This window comes from Glossina fuscipes, unplaced genomic scaffold (assembly GCF_014805625.2).
Source record: "Glossina fuscipes isolate IAEA_lab_2018 unplaced genomic scaffold, Yale_Gfus_2 147, whole genome shotgun sequence".
Taxonomy (NCBI): domain Eukaryota; kingdom Metazoa; phylum Arthropoda; class Insecta; order Diptera; family Glossinidae; genus Glossina; species Glossina fuscipes.
In genome coordinates, this window is record NW_023998490.1 from 1,161,870 (window position 1) to 1,182,284 (window position 20,415).

The 20,415-nt window shown below is 35.1% G+C and overlaps 1 protein-coding gene across 4 annotated transcripts in view; it reads left to right on the plus strand.

Moving 5' to 3' along the window:
* The window catches only part of LOC119641234 (transcription factor collier), a 93,967-nt gene that overhangs the window by 19,180 nt on the left and 54,372 nt on the right, over nt 1-20,415 (plus strand). For all 4 annotated transcript variants that reach the window (XM_038039797.1, XM_038039800.1, XM_038039796.1 and 1 more), the window contains exons 2-3: nt 4,787-5,004; nt 5,099-5,154. In XM_038039797.1, the coding sequence (XP_037895725.1) occupies nt 4,787-5,004; nt 5,099-5,154 (274 nt within the window). The remainder of the gene's footprint in view (nt 1-4,786; nt 5,005-5,098; nt 5,155-20,415) is intronic.

Genomic DNA, 20,415 nt, shown 5'->3' on the forward strand with positions numbered 1-20,415 from the left:
ATTTATTTATTACTTAAAATTAGATTACATTGTAATATTATTATTAATAATAGCAAATCTCCGGTAACACTCCTGTACAAACGAGGCTGCAATGTCTACTACCGAGTACCGAATTAGATAATTATGAACTATTATGCAACAACTAAACACCTATGAAATCGTTAGGGAACAATAATTAATCCAAAGAAGACAATGAACGCCGGTCTTAGAAGAAAATCTAAAGCGTATGTTTCACTGTACAGCAGTGTAATAATCCAAAAAAAAAAAAAAAAAACACCATCATTTTTAATATCACGGCCATGCAATCAGATTATAACAATCACGCATTGGCACAGGAATTACAAAACGTCTGCGCCCCTTAACAATTGAGTTGATACTCATGAGCAAAGAGTTACACATTTTTACAAATGTTAATAAAAAGCAGCCTTGAAGACACAAAATACCTGTGGTCTGGCAGTAAGTAACAAGTATCTCGGGATAGGTGTATGAATAATTTTGTGCATAAAAATTGAGTTCCAAACATTTAAGTAAGTCGCACATTGCTGTTCGAAATTTTCAAGGAATACAGTGATATCTTATCATACTTGCGTCTACCGTAAACATATCTCGCACATTTATTTATCGCCTCTTGGAGTTTATTTTCGAAGATGTAGTCAAAACTTCTGCATACATTAGCTCCATAGGATATCAATATGATAGGTCCATACGATAGGGACAACAAAGCATTCATCCATTTATTCGATCTGTCTACCTGTTCACGCGTATGGGATACGCAGATCATCAGACGCGCGTCATCGACATGCATGAATATTGCAATCAAAACAACAAGTGACCAAATGGTTTATAAACATATTAAAGAAACTCGGCCCTAAAAAAAGACCTTTGTGGCACACCAGAACAAGTTCCTCTTATTACCGAACAAGAGCTGATTTTCACACTCCTCCCCTTACGATCTTGCGTTAATTTTAGATTATTTTCTACACTTTTTTACTAAAGTGATTTACAAACTCCCTGCTAAATATTTAGGTTTCCTTTTTAGGAGGGTGATCCATAGTGCTTCGTTTTTTTGTGCCCTCTGCCACCGAAAAGGTAGCCTGCTTTCGAAAACGTTACATAAAAGAATTCTCTTTTTCTAATATTGCTCGGCAAACTCGATGAAAAGAGGATATATATAAATATATATATATTTTTTTTGCGGATTTGAAAGATTTTGGATCTAATTTTCTATATCTCATACGTCGAGATTGATATGAAAATTTGCTGTGTGAAATTTCGATTAAATTGATGTATTTCTTCTCTTACCCACGATTCATATGAAAAAAATAGATTTATATGACAGATCTTATCTGAGCGTGGCAGACCACTACCAATTTGCATAGTTTTTATCAGGATAAAATTTTATCTAGATTCTATATATATTTACTTTTGTTTGTCCTGTCGTACAATTGAGAGCAAAAATTGATTTGAGACAACGTACAGTTAACCCGTCTATAACACGGTAGATGCGATCCCACAAAGTCCGCTATGATGCGAAAGCGTATGAGACTAAACAGACATATGAGACTAGAACCCTGTATAAACGGGAAGACGCACATTCCAAAAGCTATTAAAAATTCCGTATAAAAGACTTTAAATTCAAATTCCATAACAAAAACAAAATAAAAACATACATAAATAATTTCGTTTATTTGTTTATTTATTATACCCCCCACTGTAACATGGGGTATGCTCCCAGAAGGAAGCTTCAGACACACATACTATAAAGTATATATATTCTCGGTCAGGATGAAATTCTGAGTTGATTTATTCATGTCCGTCCGTCCGTATGTCTGTGTGGTGTATGTTGTAGGCACTCCCCTGGTCGCAAAAATTAAGATATCAACTTCAAATTGGATATAAACATTGGAAGTTCCTGCACATAGGTTGGTATTGAAAATGGGCCAAATCGCTTCGAGCGGAAGCGCGCAGTGGAGCGAAAACTGAACGCAACTTCGTTTTTTTTAACATAAATTTTTGGATTTTTCTTCGTTCCTCGGAAATTATAAAAAATTATAGACGGCTGAAATTTTCCACATTTGCTTTACGAAACGGTCTACTCCTTACGTGCAAAAATGGATATAATCGACCATGCCCACCCAAAGTTACACATAACTAAATTTAATTTCTTTTCACTTTTTTGACGTTTTATGCTTATTTATGATAAAGCAAACAAGACCGAACGTTTAAGACTATTTTGTACATTCCTTAAATGACGACCTATTATTTGCCTAAAAACGGGTTCATTTGAAAACGAATATGGTAGACACCGCGAACACTTTTTTCCTATAAATACTAACGATATGGGTATCAAATAAAAGAACTTGGAGCGTAGAATGCGAAAAGCATAGTGGTGGGTATGCGAGATTCGGTCCACGCCGAATATAACTTTCTCGCTTGTTATATTATTATTGTTATTACAATTAATTTAATCAGAGAAATAAATTCTAAGACTAAAGTCTTAAAACACTAATACTTACGCATTGGCTTTTATTGAAACTCCACCACGCTTGGGATTTGAACCCATGATCGTTAAGTTGCTAGTGGCGATCCTTTGCCCACTCGCCCACTCTTTTAATATAAGTTTGGGGAAAAAGAAATCCATTATTTTTTCGGTAGATGGCTGCACTGATAGATTTCTCGTAAAGTATCGATCAAACAATTTCAGATTTATGCTCGTTGGAAAGGTGACATTTCGCAGTAAAAAAAATTCTTTTGCTGTTTCTTGTTTGGTGCATTCAGTTGTGAGTTACAGCATGTTAAAAATGGAAGTGAACAAAGAGAAAATCCGGTACATTTTACAGTTTTTCTTTGACAAAGGCGAAAATGCAAGCCAGGCGGCTAAAATTGTGAATGGTGTTTATGGTTCCGATACTGTAACAGCCAATTATGTGCAATTTTGGTTTCGTAGATTCCGTTCAGGAATTTTTGATGTTAAAGATGCACCTCGCTCAGGTAGGCCGGTCGTCGAAAATGTCGATAAAATCGGAGAAATGATCGAAGTTGACCGGCATGTTAGCAGTCGTAACATCGCCCAGGAGCTAAAAATCGACCATAAAACAGTTTTAAACTATTTACACGAAGCTGGCTTCAAAAAGAAGCTCGATGTTTGGGTGCCCCACCAATTAACAGAAAAAAACATGATGGATCGAATTTCCATCTGCGAAGCCTTGGCCAAACGGAATGAGATAGACCCATTTCTTAAACGGATGGTGACTGGAGATGAAAAATGGATCACATACGATAACCCTGTGCGAAAACGATCGTGGTCAAAGAGCGGTGAAGCACCTCAAACGGCCAGGAAGGTTTTGCTATGCATTTGATGGGACTGGAAGGGAATTATTTATTATGAGTTGCTTCCATAAGGCCAAACGCTAAATTCTGATCTCTACTGTCAACAACTGGACCGTTTGAAGATAGCGATTGACCAGAAACGGTCAGAATTGACCAACAGGAGAGGTGTCGTGTTCCACCAGGACAACGCTAGGCCACACACATTTACAGTGACTCGCCAGAAACTTCGGGAGCTTGGTTGGGAAGTTTTAATGCATCCGCCATACAGTCCGGACTTGGCACCAAGCGATTATCATCTTTTTCTTGCATTGCAAAATTTCTTTAATGATAAAAAAATAATACTATCTCCACATTCAGATATTTCTTCTAGATATTGTGTACAGTGTGTACTTTTAAAAAAGTCTGAAAGTTAGCCTTGTTTGCTTGCCCTTGCAAGGTCGCTGTAAATTGCGTGACCTAGTTATAGCGGACTTCGCAGCTCCTATTTGAAATTTAACCTGCTGTCAGACAAAGAAGAGACCGCACTTAACAAAAATAACTCCAGTTTCTTGGCTAAGCCGAAATCTTCCTATAACTTTTTTAGCGTAAAATTTTTAATTTCACAATATTCAACAGAATTTTTTCTGTTAGTATTTTTTTATATGTATTTTTTCTCAATATACATATAGCAAATCTTCAAAAAAGAAACAAGTAAAAATAATATAGTTTTAAGCCTACTGTTATTCATATAAAGACATTTTATATTAAAGCGCTACGTGGAAAGTAGCCATCCGAACAATTTTCAGTAACGTTCGTCTTTGAGCCAAAATATTTCATTATATTATACAAAGTTTCATTCAGACGGACAGACGAATAGACGGATAAGCAGAGAAATGGACTTGCACCGTTAAAGAAAATGATTCTGAAACGATCGGTATAGTAAGAGAAGAAGGTGCAGTCGACCTGTGATCGGGTGTTGCACACAAACGTACAAACTTGCACTACAAGCTTTATATGGTATGAAAATCGTTGCTATTCACGAAGTAAACGCTTGCAATGAACCCAAGTTTAACAGGAAAAGCGAATGTTTACATACATACATACATAGTATTATCCTGAAGATGGTAAAGCTACGAGTATTCCAACATATTGTGTGTTCACAACGCGTATGTTCTAAATAGCGTTCAACCAACATATCGTTATCGTGGAATAGAAATTCCGCGTTATAAGCGGATTGTCACAACTTTCTTTCCGTGTTAAAGTGAAGCTCTGCCCCACAATGGTGTGTTGCTTGCAAAGAAATTTTCTAAAGACAAGTAAATGACTGATGTAACAATTGTAATGACCGAAAACAATTCATTCTATGATCTTGAGTCAAAGATTAACATCAAGTACTGCCTCGGACTTTTCACTGTAGTATTTTTTTTTATTTTTTGCATTATTGTCTTATCTAATAAATTTATATATTTGTTTTCAGTTTGGGTATCGGTCGAGCGCATTTTGAAAAACAGCCGCCCAGTAATTTAAGGAAATCAAATTTTTTTCATTTTGTGATTGCGTTATACGATCGTGCCGGTCAGCCTATTGAAATCGAAAGAACTGCATTTATTGGTTTCATTGAGAAGGAATCGGAAACCGATACAACGAAAACTAATAATGGCATACAATACAGATTACAGTTACTTTATGCTAACGGTAAGTAATGGGATTAAAGTATTGGGGGAAGGAAAAGAAAAAATATATCTTTTCATCTTTGATTCACAATGAGTTTCTCAAACTCACTTTACAGGTGCTAGACAAGAACAGGACATATTCGTTAGGCTCATTGACTCTGTTACAAAGCAAGTAAGTGACAAAACAAAAAAATAAATAAATAGTGTCTATGTATAAAAAATTCCAGCAAATCTTTATGTTTGTTTTTCGACTCTTATTATATGGTATCCCTTTTACTAAGCGAAAGTCATGAGATTTTTGTCGGATCTCAAAAAAAACGTTTACTTGTACCGAAAGCAGATTTATTCGCATTTCTGTTTTCATATCTATGCCACGAAAGTATATTAAGTTTGTGCGGATGTCTACAACAGCTAGAGGTACATAGGATTGAGCCACCTTTTATTGCAATGATCGATACAGAGTCATTTTCTAAATCGATTTAAACTTGTATGTCCGCCCGAACCACTTTTTCCCATGAGTTCAACATTCAGCCCAAAATTTTTAGAATATTTTGATGACTTATTTTGGCCCAAAGAAGAATAATATTGGAAATGGTTCGGATCGGACCGCTTATTGTACCATTTATTTAAACTTCACTATATCCTTAAGCATCCCCGCAATAGCGGAAAGTTAATAGTCGGTTGTACGCATCGTCCTTATCCGTCTATAATCCTTTCTGGCCACCACGCCGTCCGCAAATAAAGGAAGCTATTCAAATAAAAAGATAAAAAAATTAAATTAAAAAGTATTGCGCCTTTGGAGATTTTATTTATTTTTAATGGGATATAGTATTAATAAAATAATCTAAAAAATGTTGATCCTTTTATAAATTTTATTAAATTATTTATAAAACTAGCAAAAAGACTCGTACGTATGCATACACTCAATATAGGGCAAAATTTGGCCAATAATCTAAGAACCTCAGCTTAGGGTAATAGAGGGAAAGTAATCTAAGGAAAGACTAATTAATTTCTTTATAAAATTTAAAAAAAAAAAAAAAAAAAAACAAAATGCCCAAGATTGAAAATTGACACTTGGGCTTAATATTTTTTAGCCTATCGAACATATCGATTTGCAGCATTCGCTTTATTCCCTTTAGCTGTCGTAAGCGATATTTCACAAGCAATTGAGACATAAGTTGCATTCAAAATTGATTGTCACAGTTAATTAAGTGCGTCCTTACTCGATGCACGCATCAAACATCGCAAATGGAAGGTATAGACCATAAATTGAGTTGTCATACTATTCGAGTAAAGTTAAAGTAGCTGAGACGGAGAATGAGAAAATTATTTTTTTTTTTTTTAAAAGAAAAAACAAAAAAAAAGGGAAAATTTAACAAATGTGACATCCTTTACATGCATTTGTATAGATAGGTGCGTATGTGCTTTGTTTTTCCTCTTTTTTTTTCATTTTCTTTCTTGTTTTCTTCTTTCAAGGTAGCGCCCCCGTTCGAAAGGATTAATATCACGTTATGCCTTTTTCTTTTCTTTTTTTTTTTTTTTTTTTTTTTTTTTTTTTGCTAGATTTTATTGTGTGCGGAGTGAATCCATACGAAAGTGCAAACACAGCATTAGTAGAAAAATTGTTTGTTAAACTGGCCATATGTCTTCATTCAATAGTCCACTAAATGCTAGTGAGAGGAGTAAATGAAACATCCATTCATACGTAACATACGTATATAACGTACGTAAGCTTGCTAGTATAGTAATCAATCGGTTTGTGTTTGAGTGTATGTGCGTGCATACTTCTCATTGGGGTATTAAACAAATGACTAACCGCTCGTTGGCATTTGTTGTTGGTGTTTTTTCCTCGTTTAGTATTTTCTCTGGTAGCTTATGCTGCTAGTTTGTTATATATGGTAACAAGCATGCACACACGCGCGCTCTAACAATTTCCTTTCATTCCATACACAGTTAGCCGTTGGTTGTTACTGCTCACGGAGTTTTTCATACTATTTCCTACATATTCTTTTTTTTATGATTATTTTCATTTTCAAGGGCAATTAATTTCTAGGGTGACAAATTTTTATAGACTTTTTCCTATTGAGCTGAAAGCCTTTCATTTAACTTTCATTATTTTATTGCTAAAGATTGCTTAACATTCCACTCTCTCACTTAACTAAAAGTGTTTTAAATGCTCGCAAAATATATTCTTTGCCTCTGCTTCGGTTTTTATTATGTTAAAAAACGGTATTTAAAAAAATAGTAAAAAAATAATCGTTTATCGCTAATCGTTTCATAGAAAAAAAAAAAAAACACTATTTGTTTTGTGGGCATTAAATGATGTGTTAGTTTAATATTACGGAAGCGTTATTTCCCTTTATTTACTACGAAAAAAAATCAATAAATCGAAAGTAATCGCATTTGCTTTTTAACGATTCCTTGATTATAAATTAAAATAATCTCGAAAATCCATCACGCCTGCCCTGCAAACATTGTCCACGAACTGATTGTATTGTGATCTTCAGGTCTTTTCGTAGCCCTTCCAGGATTTTCAGATAGCCAAGGCCTAATATTTTTCAACGAGGTTGGAACGACCTTAATGGGTTTGACTTCCGAAATAGGGAAAGCCATCAACCAACGAGTAGAATGCCTTCTTCCTTCGTAAAACCTAAGTTTGGACTAAATCGTGTGAAATGAAACGAACAGCGCCAAGCCTCATGCCCAAGATATGAGTGAAAAATAATAAGTATAATAATATATACCAAAAAAACTGAAACCCACCTTTCAAACCTCTTAGGCCTCCCAAGACCCATACGGCAATTTTGTAGAACCCCTATTGTGCTTTGGTTTTGTACAAAAAAAAAAAAAAATATGCAGACGATATCACTTAGAAGCATTGCGAAAATGATTAATTCTGGACAATATATAAACTGATTATAGTCCACCAGATCCATTTGCCGGCAACTATGATTGCAACAAAGTCGAAACTTGCTTTAATTTTTCACTTACAGCACTCATAAAAGCGCTCGCCGACAATACATCTATTTTTCGTTTGCCTAACGTTGTGAGTTTATACAGCGCGATACAATTATCCCATTCTTTGCGTATTAAAAACTGAAAAACGTGTGGATTCAGATACGTATAAACGGACAAACGGGTGGATGAAAGTTGTGAAGACATGAACGAAATTAAGTTGTCATATCAGTAACTCACGCCACTTTAGGGAGTGACTTTAAAAGATGTGATGTGTACTAGTATATGAAAGAGCGTTTAAGCGGAGGAGCAGCGACGTAGAAGCATGACTTTTTGATGTCAACCGATTATAAATAAATGGACGAGCGAATGGGCACAACAAACCTTAGGCGCCATCTCATAACGTTGTGTCACTTTATAAGATCAGTTTATAAGCTCTCAGCCATACAAAGGATCGAACAGACTGGGAGGGCACACGTAAGACTAAAGCAAAAACGAATATCTTTCAAGGGCCAGTGCATGAACTGGCAAATAGGTTTAAAGGTGGAAGCGAACAAAATTAAGTCACTTTATAATACCTAGTAAAGTGTGTGTGTAAATAGACAAGCGGGTGAATAAATGGAAGCACACACAAACAACGAAGAGAACATATTGTAGAACAAACTGCAAATTCTGATGCATATAAATGAACGAACGCTCTTATCTATTGAGAGACAACAATAAATCTACTCAGTTAGGAACCCTTTACAATATCTGATGTGTACCTTTGACTATCACAGCACTGAAAGCACAAATATACTTCAGCGGGTGATATAAAAAAAAAAAAAAATCAAAAATAAAAAGCAGAGCTGGCACTATTCCGTGATCTGCTGGGCTTCAAAACTATTTGTTAAGATTAATTTGAAAAATATACTGCATAGACGGGATTGTTAGCTATTTTATGATACTCAGCAAACTCCAACTATTCTTCGTTCGAAGTGCAATCAAATTGATTTCTCTTTATATTTCAATTTTCCTGCTACGACCTTGAATTTCAGCTTATCTAAAGCATTTTCTCACATTTTAAGATACCCCGCCCCCCTCCCCCCCCCCTCTCTCTCACTCTCTCTCTCTCTCTCTCTCTCTCTCTCTCTCTCTCTTTCTCTTTCTCTTTCTCTCCCTCCCTCTCCCTCCCTCTTTCTTTCTTCTGTGAAACTGAATTTCGCATTCTCTGCAACATTTTTCCGCCGGAAGTCTACTCCTGGACGTGAATATGATTTTCAGATTGCCTCAAGTATTGTTCCGCGAGACGCTTGCTCATGATGCCGGATTTTGCATTATTCAAGGTATTCTCTCAGGAAAAGTTTTGTCGTAATCTTTAATTTCGTATATCTCGAGCATGCTTCCGCAAGAAGTTTGCTCGTTAACTCTATTTTCACATTTCCTTGGCGAACTTTAGTTTCATATCGTCTGGAGAAGTTTACTCATAAAGCTGGACTATTGTTTTTCCTACGACAACCGGACCTTTGTGTTGAATATTCCCAGTATTTCTGGGGTAAACTGAAAAGACTTATTATTAAATATATGTTTCTTGAAGTATTCCAGTAAAAGTAAAGTACACGTTAACGGAAGACACTTCACTCATGTCTTTGGCAAAAGTTAGCCATTGGAGAGACAACTCGCTTCTTTATTTCACTTCATTTAGCGGCATGGCCATCATTGCCTTGCGTATGTGGCAGAACAGTTGTACGAATGCGCATTCATTAGTGTCGTGAAAAGGAAACCGGAAAGAACTCTTTGCGACCAGTGACAGATACCAAACTGAATTCTATTAAAAAATCAAATCCATGAAAGGCCCAGATATTTGGAAAGGATTTCATGCATCACGCTAAGGTCTTGAAGCTTTACATTTTTTATTTTCTACCGTAATTGCAAACGTGGCGGCTGGTTATGTTAAAATTTTAGATTAATATATTTTCTAGAGCAAGTGTTTGTAATGTTGTGTATTCTGTTATCGTTTTTGTTAAAATGCTTTCAATTGCATGTTTTTAACGCTTAATCACATTTATCAGCATCGTCATCGTCATCATTATTGTCATTATCATCGACACCATCGTCGTTTCGTTCGTTATTGTCATTGTGTTTATGGTTATGTGCGTATAATATTTTAGCGCAATTTAGCCGCAAGCACAGTAGACTAATGTTGCTTCTCTGCTATTTTTTTTTTTGCCTTTACCCGTGAATGTTTAAACGAGCCTGTATTGATTTGTTTGTGATACGCTGGCCAAACCGAATAATGCGGACAATCGGAACTCATCAAAAAACAAAAATGAAACCATCCAATGATTATGATATTGGCAGCAACTAACATTTTGGAGGCATGACAACAAAATGCAAAAAAAAATGTATAGTCGGGTTAAACCGAATGCTCGTCCTACTTAAATGCTCTCTTCAAGGTTTGTTGTTCTAAAATAAAAAAATATTTCGAAATTAAAGAAAATTCATTCTAACATGCTTAAGTGTAAGCGTAGCGTGCTGTGTAGGCGTAATTAATTTCTTACATAACTGTACCGAAAGTGCAGAACTAAGCTGCAGTCATTGTGCCAACGTAGATTATTGGTGTATTATAGCCGAAGCATAGCAGGCACGCGCACATTTGACAGAACTCAATCGAAAAGTAACATATCTGCCGTAACTTGGAATCGTTGACACTATTTAAGATAACTTGCATGCTTTAAAAACCTATTGCAATAATTGCAGAGCGAACGATGCTAAGAGACATGTCTTGTCTGCTACGCGTGAAGGTAGGGATCAATTAATCCATTTTTTATCCTTAACGCCACCAGAGCAAAAAAGGGAAGAATTTTAGGCTGAAGTGGTTTTGAAGATTTCAAGAGGCGGACATGCACGGCTAAGTTACACATTCATTAGCGATCTCATGCATAGACCTTAGATTTTCCCTAATGCGCATTGTATGGATGCAGCAAATGGAGTAACAAAATTAATATGCTTTCTTCTTCCGATACTTACTAAGAATAAAGGAGTAAAATAAAGAACAAAAGCAGTCCGTTGGCTGCACTGTCGAAAATTTGACCAAAAAATTTTATAATAAAAACAAAAACATTTTTAACATAAAGTGAAACCTTTTTTTTTCTCTCTACAAAAAAAAAGCCTACGTATATACGTGCAAATGCACTGGATACATTAAAGTAAAAGCTCAAGGAAAGGTTGTTGTGGTTCTATATACAAAAACGTATATACGCCTGCATGTGTGTTATGATTGCCCCTCACCTCTGATTATTAGTGGTGGAATTGCTAAAGTTCGAATCTATGCGAAAATATGTAAAAAAAGTTTGGGGTGAGGTGTGCAGGGCGCCTTTATATAATTCGAGTTTGTTTTATTTTATTATTATTTTTTTTTTTTTTGGGTGACGGCGGTAAATTTGAAATATGATCGCATTGTAGTCATTCATGACAATAACGCACGTGGTGTGTATGTGGTATCGTGTGTCCTCAAATTACTACAATTGCTTCCGTTCCTTCTCAACATCATCGTCGTCATCATCATCATTATCATCATCATCATCATCGGGCATCAGAGTAAACGTAGGCTTCAAACGTAGATTTAACTACTTTGTCATAATTTTTTTTTTTTAAACGTTTGCCGGGCTCGGTTATCTGATCATGCGTAATTATGATTTTTGTTACCGATTAGTAGCAGGTTTATGTTTATCGAGCTTATATAACTAACTGTATTTGTAAAAAGGATTAAGAGCAGAGAAGAATTAGAGATGTCGTATGTAAGAGAGGGTTGTTGCATTACGCAGCACGGCAAACGGCCTTTTGCTGAGTGCCTATAAAACTGAAACAGTTTTCAATGAAAATTTCTTGCTAACTGTTAAAGCATTTTGAAGTTTTATAATAAATCCACCACCGACCACTGACATACATAAAATTGTTATTGCGTTTTTAAGGCATAGGCATACGCTCCAGAACTGTTCATTCCTGCATTCGCTTCTTGATGTATCTTTTTGCAGGATTGTCTGTCCGGCCGCAATAGTAATAGACAATGCAAAATATTTTCATTTGTATCTTTACAAGACCTAAAAAAATATCTATTTGAAACTTGACACTAACATCGAGGCAATCTTTGTTGAGGAACTTTAGTGCGTTTTTTCATTCTCATATATATAAATATATTATGTGCGTAAGTAGTGAATATCGAAAACTCAATCAGTCGAACATCACTATCGATCTAAGTAGGAATGTCTCCCTAGCTAGCAGCTAGCCAGCTGCCAGCCGAATAAGTGGACGGCTACAAGCTGGGACTTGCCGCAGCGAAGAGTGAAGTGATACTGGTGGCCGCAAAAAAAAGAAGGCAGTTGACAGTTATCGCAGTGCAAATTTTGTTACGTACTATTCATCGGGATAACTAGTGCTGCTACATACTCTCTAGAAATTGTATTTTTTCATATTGCGGGGTCAAGGTTTGATAAAACAAAGAAAAAAATATCAAGGCGTAAAAAAGTCTAGAGTTGCTCTACATCTTATGTTGTTATTATTGTGTAGTGAAAAATCTTCTTACTGGCTATGGATAGAAATTTTCTTAATTGTGACTTGTATTTGTGAAGCAGTAGTAAAAACACAAATAAGTTAAGTAAGAAACCGACGTTGAAGTAAGTCACATATTTTTTGTGATAATTCATCCCCTTACTCTACGATATATTTTTAGATTGTGTGTAAGAATATCTTAAAAGCTTGTTACGTTGATCTACGTAATCCGATCAAATGATTGTTCTTTTCGCGCTCCTTAATTGGGTTTTGAACGCAAGGGCGCACTCATGCCAATGTGAACAATGTGAGAAATTGTGGCAAGTTTTCTGTGCAGAGATGTGCTTTGAATTTGCAAAATATATATGTAAAAATTTTAAATTTTGAAAAGAATCGATTTTGATATAATTACCGCTTGTACAAAGGAGGAGAATGTAGACACTTTAAAGAAAGGAGTCAGGGACTTCAGCGGGTCTATGCAAGTACATATATGTCTATATGTAAAAATGTATGTATCTTTATTTGCAGCCAAATTGTCAGGGAATTTATTTATGTCTGATTGTCTGTCGTTCCGTACATCTGCATGTCTATTGCTGGAAACTTGGTACGTTGTTCCCTAATTGGTAGACACAGGTCTAAGTTGAAAGTGGGCCGGACTTTGTTAATTTGTAACCGTGCTTACAATAAACTATAATCTACAGTTTATAGGCAGAGGAAAGTAATAACCAACAACACGTAAGATGAAGAAGTAAAAAACATACAATTGCTTATCAAAGCCATCTAACAGAGCATATATTATAACTACTTACCAGATGTAATATTTTCGGATGATAGATATGGAAACATTACCCTAAGTCGGAAAATTGATAAAATTTAACGCACCAACCGCACCAACAGTAAACTTGAATCGTCCAATTATGCTAAACGTATAATTCATTCTTATACTTTGCGATAATCTTGATGTGAACATGGACGTAGTTCCCTTATTGGTGAAAGCAGTCCAAAATTGTGAACATGTTAATAAGAGAGTATCATGAAAATTTTCACCCTCGTTCCTTTCCCCTTTTTCTAATTGGGATGTCAATCTTTTCGGTCTTCAATATTCGATTTAGACTCGACCAAGGTACGAACGAAGGAATCGAAACCAATATTCGAACCCTTCTTCACACTTACCGTATTCACGGAAATAAGGGACATTCCCAGGTTAAATGGAGAAAAAAAGATACATCGCACGGACGAACATTTTCAAATCTAATTTGTATTCGATGCTCGTATACTGCAGGTTGTATTATCCCAGCTTAGAGGTAATAAGTGTTTATTGTGCATATGTATCCCATAGACAACGTGATTTAGATCTACTTTTCACAGTGCTGTTTAATGAACATGTGCATGTAGGTATGCAAATGTCGTTATGACGTAAGTTCACATCTTCCTTCTAAGGATTAATTTTTTTTTTGTTTTTTAAATTTAAACACATTGTCCGTGAAAAATGTTCAATCTTCATACTCAACTATTATAAATTTTAGGAAAGAAAGTTTTAAAGAGCAATTCACATAATAAGAAGTCTTTTAACTAAATGTAGGGAAAGCGTAACCTACCTTAACTAAAAGTGTATTCACCGAATATGCACTTGATAGTAACATTTTTGTTGTTGTCTCAATTATATGCTAACAGAGGATGGTGAACATTCCGCCAGATATTATAAACTTGTGTCATATGCTTTTTTATATGTTAAAAAAAGGTAGCAAGGAAAAGCTTATCGCGGTGTATCTGTCATATCTACCATCTCTTATTAATGCCAAAACACTCTAAGGCATTATTTTAACTCAACGCTTTTCTTATAGATCGCATATGAACACTTTTTTACTTACCATGCTTGCATAACGGCAAGCGGTTTATCTTTGTTTTTAAGATCTTTCTGTGACTAATCGCCTAAACATGCCTACCTCAAACTTTAGCTAGTTGTGGGCGTGTTAGTTCGTCGATTGCCTTATGCAAAGTTTTAAATTTCTTTCTTAATATTTGCAACATTGCGCATTGCGGAGGATAGCTGGACAAGAGGCGGCGAAAGGATTGAATGAATGGACATTGTTAAATCGAGTCAGAATATTAAGCTGATCATGAATGCTTACACTCTTCTCGGTCTCTCTGAAGCCTACTTCTAATCCTTGCAAACGAAAACACATACCTAGCATATCCTCACTAGTTAGTAGTGAGTAAAAAAAACAAAAAAAGGGAGAAGACCGCATACGTACCACTTTAATGGATTTCTATTGTTCCCATCACACAAACAAAATCTGGCAGGCGGGGACGTTTAAGAGAGTGAAATTAAACTTTACGCTTAAAACTATATATAAATTTAACGAAAATTTTTTGGAAATTTTGTGACTTTTCTTCTCAAAATCAATTTCTTCGACAGCTTTTAGTTTAGTTGACACATTTCACTCTAAAGAAGCAGAAACGAATAATTAACAATCATTGGAATCTAAATCAAAAATTAATGAAGAATGACATATTTCTCTATTAGGCTGAGTTGTGAGCTTTACATAATATTAAATAAATAAAATAAGAGAAAACACGAAGAAATTTTGTTCGTTATAAAGTGTAGCTTATTGTATCACTTGCTTTTGATTTCTGTTTGGGTATAAAACACATTGAATATAGTGAAACGTAAACATACGCTATAACGTAACGTGTAGCTCATACGTAAGTAGGTCGTCATCTATTAGCTACAATTCCAACATAGACGATGCATAAAATTGATAGCTTGTCTCACTAACATCATCAGCTTTACAATTTTCTAAATAGGGAAAAGACATTATAACTTATTCTAACCTCAAGTTTAATAATATATAGCGGACGCTGTTATGTCTACGACGATGCAACTTACAATTTTCAAAATTTTTCTAAACTCGGATAAATCTATAGACTTAGGCAAGTGATGGAACTAAGAAAAAAAAAAACAGTGCAGCTTACTTTAAGCTATAATTTAAGAATGCATTGGAAACGTCGTTACATCTGCAGGATTACAATTTACAATTTTCACCATTTTTTCAAACTCCAATAAACTGGCGGAAGTAAGCAAGCGATTTTGGATTTTTTTGGAATAACGCAACTTTATGTATATATCATTGTTTGGACAACAAACGAATGAACACATTTTAACATTATAATTTAATAACTAACAGTATCGACTGACTCATACTAGAGAACATGACTCCTATGTCAGTTGATTTTACATTTAAGGGCTGAAATACATATAAATTCATTACTTTTTTTTTGTTTGTTTGTATATGGGTTAGGCCTGTTGAATTCAATTTAGACCCATAATCCAGTAAAGTAAGAAAAAAAACTCATTGATGGTATTTTTGTATTTTTCCGAAACCTAAGATAAGCGCTTTCTCTTTTTTTTTAAGTGATGCTTATGCTTGTTAAACAGGTGATGTTCTGCTCCGCAATTGTTTCCTTACGACTCCGTAATAGATGCTGTACAGTCGAAATTCCGGCTAAGAATGCCGAAAAACAAAAAACTGTACCCGATCTGTGTTTATAAATAAAATTATGAATACAGAAGATTAGAAAGAAAAATCAGCTGATTTGATAAAGGCGATCAGTTGCTTAAGTTGCGTAAAGTTTCTAACACGAAAAATTTCATATAGATTGTTATATAAGCTAACTATACTGAAAGACTGTCTAAGGATGTCAAACCTCATTCCTTATGTATCATGCGGAGAAAATATAAGCAGCGTTACTTACTCTAAACTCGAGTTTAATAATACAAAAGAAACACTGGCCCACTAATCTTTAAGGACAAAATTTTCAATTTTCAGAATTTTTCTAAATCAGACAAAGCAAGGGAGTAGGGCAAGTGATTTTTGCACTTAAAAATTGATAGGATTAAAAAAACTAACATAACGTACTCTAAGACGGGGTTTAATAATTTATTGAAAAGTTTTGCTGGACCTGCAGCGTTAAGAAAATATGTAAAAATTGTTAGCCTTACCTTGAACATGGGGAACTCAGTGAACTTACACAATTAATCTTTGTGTTTAATCCGCTGGTGCACAAAAAAAAAACCAAAGCAGCTTACACTAAGATTGCCTTTATTTAACATTGCATCATTACTTTACAATCTAAGTGTACAATTTTTATAATTTTTCTAAAATCAACAAAGAAATTGGTTTTGCAAACGGTTTTTGGCCCTTTATATGACGACAATAAAGAAGGCTCGAACAATATATGCGGGTTGTTTCACCCAGGATTTGTCGACATAAATTGACAATTTTCAGAATTATTCCAAATGAAGTTAATCTCTCTAAGCTGAAAGCTTTTATTCTTCGTGTCATCGCAGAGTTGCTTTTAACAGATAGAAGAACCGGTAGGTGTGCAGACAATCGCTGTTAAATCAACTCGGCTGTTGATACTGGATTTTCAGTTCTTCTTTTCTTCCGACCTATAGAATTTTCAGAACCTTTTTCTTTTGAATCCGGCAATCTAGCACAACCACATCTGCAAATTATTCAAATGTTATGTCAAAATTCGCTTCCGGTTGTATTAGTTTAATGATCGGAAACAATTGCTTCCGGTCGTAATCGTGGCGGTATGGCGTTATTATTTTGCTTTCATGCATGCTTTCGAAGGTTGCTAACGATATAACCGAAAGCCATAAATACCGCTCTTGACAAGTATTACTCAAGCACTAGTAACGATGTTTTTTAGAAAAAGCAATAAGAGCTTATTTCGATATCTTCTTGTCCGATAAGTGAGTATTTTGATATCCGAAACCGTGCAAGTTTAAGTTTAAGCTAAGAGAATATGGCCAGAGTAAGCCGAGAATTTTCTTAATAAATCAGTTTGTCGATTATACACCTTCCTCAAGGGTTGAGCACACCTGCAAAATGCCAGTTGAAACCGTATAGTTAATGTCCGATATCGGCAGAACAATTAACATATAACACAATTTTTATAAGATTTTAAAGTGTTGTTGGAAGGGTTACCGGATCATTTAGAAACTATTTACAATAACTTGGAAGCATTTCTCAGTTTTTTAGTAATCACACGGGACATTTCCGGTTTTCTACGACATTGCTCCAAAGATTTTTATAAAGAAGTATTTGAAGCCTATTTGAACATCTTAGGGACAGCTTTTAAGATTTGATTGAATTACGCAAGCTCGGGCGGACCGACTTTTCTAATGATTACCTTAGTAAGACCGCAGCTGAAAAAGGAAAGACATGAGGTTATCCTCTTTTCTTAAATCTGTGAGTCAGTCGATATATCAATTTGTCCGGATTTGTAATATTAGTTGGACAATAGTAGAAAAAACATGATTTCCGATTAAATTTTTTTTGCTTTTTTCAATATGACCAAGCGCACAGGAAATTGTCCCCTATTCGGGTAACACGGTGACGGTCAGAAGTAAGTGAGAAAAGGAAAAGATAGAAAGAGGAGATTGTGGGCACAGCTTAGCGGACTAATCGATAACTGTTATGCCTTTGGCGACTGCGTACTCACTATACCTGGGATCAAAGAAAACTGTACACGCTCTTGAGATAAATTTCTTTCGTCGTATTCCTGCGATATTGTGTTAGTTGTAAGAGAATCATTTTACTTAGTAGTTCGATTCGTCTTTGATCTTAATCCGACCGTAGTAAAAAGAAAATGAGTTGAAATTGCTTTTGAAATTGTTTTTCAGGGAGACATCGTAATTGTTAGTTCAATAGACAGAACAGAGAACGGGTTCCTATGCTTATGTGGACTACGCAATCAAATTTCAATGCTCTACAAATACTTCGTAACATCTCCAATGCCTTTTCTTTTCGGTGGATATAAAAGAGAAAATGCTTTTTTCTTTATTCAAACAAAAAAAAAAAAAAGATTCTGTGAATAACTGTTTTATCTGCACTGGTTTTTTTTGCTTCTCTTATTGACCATATTTTGCGATAATAAACTATTAAAAATCATGCATAAAAATCGAAAAGCAATTGTGTTAATTTTGAAAACATTTAAAAATTATTTTTATGCCGAGATTTATTTTGACGTTTTTTTATGCTTGCTGTTCATGACAAAGTTTTTTTTGTTTTTTTTATATCTGTCACTTACAAAATGCAGATATTTTATGTTTGTTATCTCGTTTGTGTAACGTACTATAGCTAGTATCGGGTCGCTTTCTGTGTACGAAAGAAAAGAAAAGAGGTTTCTTTCTTTCTTTCTTTCTTTCTTTCTTACTAAATACACTTTGCTTCCACTTCGCAACATATATGTAGAGAGTTTTTTGATCTGTTTACCTAGAAAGATCTGCGGTAAAGTATTAATTATGTCATTAAGGTACGGAGCATTCAAAGTTCGTCTAAACGTGACCATCTTTTGTTTTTTTCTGTTTCGACGGAGCACTCATCAATATACTCATACATAGATACATAGATACGCATATTTACATTTGCACATGTTGTGCATTAATGGCCATAAATTTACTGCTTTGCCATCATGGTTATCATTTAATATGCCAACACGAACACACGCATACATGATACAAATGATTGCGAAATGCCTATGTTGTGTATGCATATACATGTGCTTACATGTGTGTGTAGCCCTATGCATGTATGCGCAATATCTGGTTTTATACAATTTGGGGCGTCGTATGGCAATATCATCGTCATTATCATCAGTCGTATCCATTTATATTTATACATAGGCACACACATGCATGCACACACGCGAATACACATTTGCATGATGCGCCATGATGTGGCTGTGCTAAAGTAACTCCTCATTTGCCTGACTACACATAGCATAAGTATGCAAATTGTTCGCGTACATATGTTTGTTCAAGCCATGTGCGCGTATTGCGAAAAACGCAAAAAAGAGCAAAATAAAACAAAACAAAATGAAAAAAAAGGCCAATAATACAACACGAAACACACAAAACACCACAGCAACAAAATATAATAAAAATTAACTTCAGCCATTTTTGTTTTAAAGTTTTTATCGTTTGCCAATATTTACGGTGTTGCTGGTCGTTGCCGGCCGTTCGATTCGCGGCGACAGTGGCGGCAGTGGCGGCAGGCAACTGCTGTTATTGCTCTCGCTATTTATACTCCTTATTGGCGCGTTTCATCCTTCTGGTGAATTTCAGCATGTAATTCAAAGTGTTGACGTTCGAATTAATTTTATCGCTTAATTAACACTCGCTAAAGATAAACGCATACAATTGATAAATGCGCGGACATTATATTTGCAAATATCCATACATTGCATATACGCGTTGCTAAATATACTTTGGCTTGCATGTGCGTATCTCAGCACGTTTGTGTGCATATGTGCTCACCTAACGTAACGATAACTGCAGCGAGCTATTTATGTATAAAGAGATACCTTTTAAATGTTTGCATAGTCAGGCAAGTGCTTTTCCGCCGAATATATTGCAAATATATCGCACGTAAAATTCACTTATGTTCTCGTTGTCCTTAGTACCTCTTGAATATTTGTAAATAGCAAAATATGCGATAAATAATATTTGCCCTTTACGCTTGATGTTATATCAATATAAATATACATTTTGAAATATTTTCATATTCAAATCAAGCAAAGTGAAATACATTCCTTACCAAGATATCTAAGAATCGCGAAACACCTTTACTTTTAGTTTGCGTTGCGAGATGTGCAAAAAACATATTAAACCTTTTTCCGCTCAATACCATCAACATGTCTGCTAATCAATACCTTATATCAATAATCAATATACATACATACATGCATATAACATGTAGTATTGCTTACTTGAAGGTCAACTTAAATAGTTATTGTTTTGTAATCTCAATTGCTTGAGAATCATTACCTGAATGAATTTAAACGTCCCCGTCCACCTGTCTGCCTATCTTTTTGATATCTGGACAAATTTGAATTTTCTGGTTTACCTGTAGAGCGCAATTTTCAAAACCTTTCC